This window comes from Sapajus apella, unplaced genomic scaffold, assembly GCF_009761245.1.
Source record: "Sapajus apella isolate SASKATOON/1434 unplaced genomic scaffold, GSC_monkey_1.0 scaffold11, whole genome shotgun sequence".
Lineage (NCBI taxonomy): Eukaryota > Metazoa > Chordata > Mammalia > Primates > Cebidae > Sapajus > Sapajus apella.
Window position 1 is genome coordinate 15404133 of NW_022436951.1, and position 6000 is coordinate 15410132.

The following is a 6000-nucleotide window of genomic DNA, read 5'->3' on the forward strand; positions in this document are numbered from 1 at the left end:
GAATTATGGTTTACTATGTTTCAGAGAGTATTTTAGAGATATTCAAGTTTGGTAGTATCTCTTTTACCAAGTTATGAAAATTACATCAGTTAACATTCTTTGAGTTGTCATCATTTTAGGGTGGACATTAAACCATGGATGCTTTGCATTTGCTGATGTCCTGCAGAAAAAGATTTCCATTCTCTGCTGAAATTTGTTACGTTGTAGTGAATAAATATATGAGGAGCCCTATCTCAAAATATTCAGTTAAAAGCTGAAATTTAAATTCTTATCACTAATCTCAATACAGTAAAACATTTTTCCAGGTCAATTAGATTTAAAATGTTTTGTCGAAATTTGATTGATGGACATATTCATATGATACAGATAAAGTTTGCCAAGAACACAAATAATAAGCCTAAATAACATAAACTTAAATCCTGCATTCATAATTCTTTATAAAGTGTATTGCTTGGTGAATTCTTAATGTATTGACATTCTGTAATTCTGTTATCTATAATAATGTTAACAAAATGTTTGGAACGGTGATAATAATAATAAAATACTAAGGACTAGACCCAGAGCTAAATTTATTTATTCCAAAAAATAGACCTATGATGAATTACTATCATTATCATTGTTATTTCTTAGATGTGGACATCAAAGTTTAGAGAATTTAACTAACTGGCAAGGTGGTAAGAATTCAAACCCAGGCAGTTGGTTTTATATACTCATATTCTCAACCACCAAATAAACTGGAAATAATATAGACTTTGAAGTCAGAAAGAATTAGCTTTGCATTTTCCCTTTCCCAAATCTTCAGGGTAATTTCCTTATTAAGGCCTGCCCCTCAAGATGATGTAGGTAAATTGATCCTTTTCGGACTAGTGTGAGGATTAAGTAAATTAGCACATAAGCCCTTTAACCTTGTATAGACTGCAGTACAGTGTAAATGTTCAAAACTATTTCTGACCTTCATTAACATTAAAATTTTCTTTTTCCTGTTGTCTCTTAAATAGGTAGCCACAAACTAAAATGCTTTTAGGGACAGCAGGATACAATATAATGCTTGGCTGAACATACACAAAATAGAAAAATCCGTGCCCCACTAAAAGATATTAAAACTAAAAACAAACAGGCAAAGAAAAGATGCATTGGTCTGTATGGCATTATTTTTCATTCCCGATTCAGAATAAAATAATAAATGCATTTTTATAAAATAATTGAGTACATGTAAAAAATGTGTGATGACCATTTTGAAAGCCCCAGATGAGCAGTAAATAATTGTTTTTCTTCTAGATTCTTATATCATGCCAACCATCAATTGTCTAAATAATCTTCTCCGTTTTGGGGACTTACACTTCTCCTTTATAAAATGAGAGTGTTCTGCTGTTATAAATTATTTTTCCAACCTAATAAATATAATTTTTGACAGCTTACAATTCAATAGTATAAAAGCTCTATTTAAAATTAACATGTTTAAGTGAAAAATGCAGAAGTAATGAAATAATGTTATCTAAAGATGAAGTGTCAAAACAGCTCTTACTTAACTTATAGGTACGTATCAATTTAATTCTCCTGAGTCTGTACCTCTTGGAACTCATCTTGGAAGGATAAAAGCCAATGACCCTGACGTGGGGCCAAATGCAGAGATGGAATATAGCATTGCTGAAGGAGATGGTGCAGACATGTTCGATGTCATCACTGACAAGGATACACAGGAAGGGATTATAACTGTCAAACAGGTTTCTTTTCACTGTCTTCACTTTTTCATTGAGTGCTTTATGATTTATTTTTGCTTTTCAGTAAAGGGAAGAAAAGCCTGGGATTTATTTTCTCCCATCTTTTACATGCTGTCTATCCTTAAGATAAGTGGGAATACTGGTAATCTCACTTCAAACAAGTTAAATGTCTTCATCATTGGCACTTATAAACCTCAGCGGCTCATGCTTACACTAGACAACAGTCAAATTAAAATTAGATAAACTTAAAGGTACTTGTTTTATATTTCTCCATAGAGGGAAAAATAGACATGCAGCTATCATTATTTCATGCACTTTTCAAAATACTTCCATTGTAAGTGTGGTGATCTATTTAAATAAATGAAACTTGAAGATACCTTGTGTTTTCTGTTGGTTGCCTCGATTTTCAATGCAGTGTGGGAGGACATTCTGAATCTATACATCTAATAATACAGCTCAATATTGATCATTTCATATTGTTCTTATTTCACTTTTTATTTATATCTTACTTTCCACAAGTGCTTAAATTTTTTAATAAAATAGAAATAACTTTTATTCTATACTTCTATTTTATATTTTTCCTCTGACTATAATAGAATAAATTTAGTAATGACAGTACATGATGTATAAAAATACATTAGATAGTACTGCATTTACCTGTCACCAAAAAATTGAAGTATACTACTAAGTGAGACTCAGTCTCAATGTGTATTCCATTATAGTAAATTAACCCTCTATAAGCATATGGTGAAACAAATACTTACAAATTTATTTTATATACCTATGAAGCAACAATTGAGAAAGTAATTTAAACAAAATTGTTGGTATAATCAGGATTGCTGGCTATTAAAATTTGAAATCGTCTTCCATTGTCACATCTTCTGAATTATGCTAATTTCTTTCATTTAACTTCAGAATTTAGATTTTGAAAATAAAATGCTCTACACTTTAAGAGTGGATGCCAGCAACACTCACCCTGATCCACGATTCTTACACCTGGGACCTTTCAAAGACACGGCTGTGGTCAAAATATCTGTGGAAGATATAGATGAACCTCCTGTGTTCAGCAAAGTCTCTTACTTGATAGAAGTAGATGAAGATGTAAAGGAGGGCAGCATCATTGGACAGGTTACAGCGTACGACCCAGATGCCAGGAACAATTTAATAAAGTAAGTGCTTGAAAATATTTATGTTTTTAGAAATACCATAACCTATCAGAAAGAAAAAAAAGAAATATAATAATCTCACCCTTTACAAACTGTGTGGGGAAAAAAAGGTTGCATAATGTATAATCAAGCATAGTAATACTATCGAACTCTTCCAGAGCACAAATTCTTAGCTTGGCTGTCTTTGATATGCTCTGGGTACAAGGTAGATAGTATTATAGTATTTTTCTGGAGACAATAAAACTGAGGCACCGAGTACTTAAATTATTTGCCCAATGTTTATTAACAAAGCTGGGTTTAAGAACCAGGAAGTTTAAGTCCAGAGTCGATGATTTTAATTCCTTTATCGTTGGTGTAGTTCTTGTCTCATTGTCTCTCTTGGTTAAATAAAAGTTCAAAAAAATAATGAAATAAATAAATTAGAAAAAATATGTTATCCTAGAAATGATGAAATAGTTTCTTTTGAATATTGTTCATATATATATATATATGTGTGTGTGTGTATGTATGTGTGTGTGTGTGTGTGTGTGTGTATATGTATATATGTATATATATATATATATATATATATATACACTTTAAGTTCTGGGATACATGTGCAGAAGGTGCAGGTTTGTTGCCTAGGTATACATGTGCCATTGTGGTTTCCTGCACCTATCAACTCATAATCTATATTAGGTATTTCTCACAATGCTATCCCTGACCTATTTCCCCACCCACTAACAGGTCCCGGTGTGTGATAGCCCCCTCTCTGTATCAACTAAGGCCTAACACATAACATTTTTGAATAATATTATGTCAGTTATATTCCCAAAACACAGAGTATTGCTAAATGGATGACATTTAAGTCAGTAAGAAAGATAAAAGTGTTAATTTGTATAGTATAATATCTTTCAAAATTTCAAATAACTTTTTACCATTTTATAGGTTTTAAATATGCCAGAAACATAAATAAATCTCATATATTTTTCAAAGGGGAATTTAAATATAGTTGGAGCATATAGAAATTTATGCATGGGGTGGATGATAGGTGGATGAGTGGAGGAATATATTGACAGCTGAAGAGATGGACAATACATTAACTTATTAAACATATGGCTAATAAATTACCTAAAATTTTGCTTAAAATTTAATTAGTTAGGGAAAATAAGTGGTTAAATTAATTTCATGTCCTTTACACATAGCAAATTAATAATCATGATACTAAATATATAACTATTTAATTTTCATTTTAGGACTATTCAAATATGTTAATTCACAAAGCAATTTGTTGCACTAAATATATTTTAATGATTATTTAACTTGTTGGTCAGATTAATATATTATTAAACATGCTAACCTTTGTAATTAAGAAACAGTCCATAAAATCCAATCTGTAGTTAATGCCCAAAGCTGATATTAGCTTGAAAATTTGAGTTAGCTTTAGGTTTATTACATTATGATTCCCTGTTCATCTGTTTTTAAAAAATAAATTATTAGTGCCAAATTATGCATTTTGTATATTGTTTAACATCATTTTTGAAACATGACTTCTTGTTAACATTGGAGATTATTTTACTCTGGCAGAATTTTTATCGGCATACATAAAATGTTTAATTTAAAATATTCATATTGCTTAAAGTAAAACTCTTGAAGCAAAATGGAGAAGTAATCTAATTTTCCAACGATCAATGTATATGTACTAGCATGTTCATATCCAAAGCAATGTAGATTTGTGTTTCACTGAAATGGTATATGACTGCTTGGTGTTGGCGTCTCTTGTATGCACGCTTATTAGGTAAAAGTATAAATTATTTTTAAGTTTCCTGCAGTGCTGAGATGGAAATAAGCATTCATCCATTTTTTTTTAAAGGATAGGGGTTGTTTATACCAGTAGCTACAAATGCTCAATAAGTGTCTGTTATTGACAGTTTTTGTCATGTTTCAAAAAAATTCATCAATGTTGGTTGTTCCTTTATTTCTCCTTAGCATTTGTTGCACCAAATGTTTATGCTTGAAATCCTACATTCATTTTAAAAGTAATAGATTGTAACTTTTTTCAATGCAATCACATATTGTAAACAATGACATTATATCAACTTAGATAATGAACCATGTAATTGCTGGACAATTGAATATTTTTGAGTCTGAATGAGACCAAATATGTATAATAATACATTTATCTTTTCTTCATCCATCTAGCATATGTGCATATTAGGAATTCAATAAATTTTGGGTACCTCGCAAGAGGAATGATTCCCCTTCTATGTCACCAAGGGTATTTGTTCATTTATTCAGATCGGGGTTCCACGAAGCTTTGTCAGTTCTTTAGCATTCCTTTCTGAACAAATGTTTTCATCTTCTCAGTAAGTCCTACATAAGCAACAACATATATGTTCTTTAGTCAAATTGTAGCATCAAATTCATGACATCTAGACTGTCTTAAACATTTTGTCTACTCTTTCTTCCATAAAATAGTGTTCATCATGTATTTAGCCCTTGCTCTGAAGTGGAAACTGTTTAGAAGTTTATATTTATTGGCTCATTTAGGCTTCATCACAATGTATAAGGCAGGCACAATTATTACCACTCCAATTTTACAGAAGAATAAACTGAGATGAAAAAAATTCAAGTAATTTTCCCAAGGACAGAGTGCAAATGATTTGCGGACATCTGGGTAGAAATCCAATTTGTTATCAAATATACAGTATGTGGTTTCTCTGTGACTTGATTATGAGGTAGAAGTAATTAATATGATGCTCTTCATATGTAGACAAATTCAGCAGATCTCGGTGTTATCAAGCAAAGCTCTCAAGGGCAAAATTATGTAGGAAGCAAAACATGGCTTTTGTCGCTAAGACTTTGGTCCAATTATTTTCCAGGACTACAAAATGGAATTTCATAAACACTATATATATTATCTTAGGAAACTATGGTTTTATTTCCATTCTTTTAATAGCATCATTGAGGTGTAACTGACCTGCAGCAAATGGCACAAATGTAAAGTATACAAGTATAACACTGATCTGCTTTCTTTCAGTAGATTCAATTTTTTTTTCTTTTCTTTCCTTCCTTTCTTCCTCCCTCCCTCCCTCCCTTCTTTCCTTCCTTCCCTCCCTCCCTCCCTCCCTCCC

The 6000-nt window shown here is 31.3% G+C and overlaps 1 protein-coding gene across 1 annotated transcript in view; it reads left to right on the top strand.

Annotated features, from left to right (window-relative positions):
• Nucleotides 1-6000, top strand: part of CDH9 (cadherin 9) — a 162353-nt gene that overhangs the window by 125483 nt on the left and 30870 nt on the right. The window contains exons 6-7 of the mRNA XM_032279050.1: nucleotides 1537-1724; nucleotides 2637-2890. Coding sequence (XP_032134941.1) covers nucleotides 1537-1724; nucleotides 2637-2890 — 442 coding nt within the window. The remainder of the gene's footprint in view (nucleotides 1-1536; nucleotides 1725-2636; nucleotides 2891-6000) is intronic.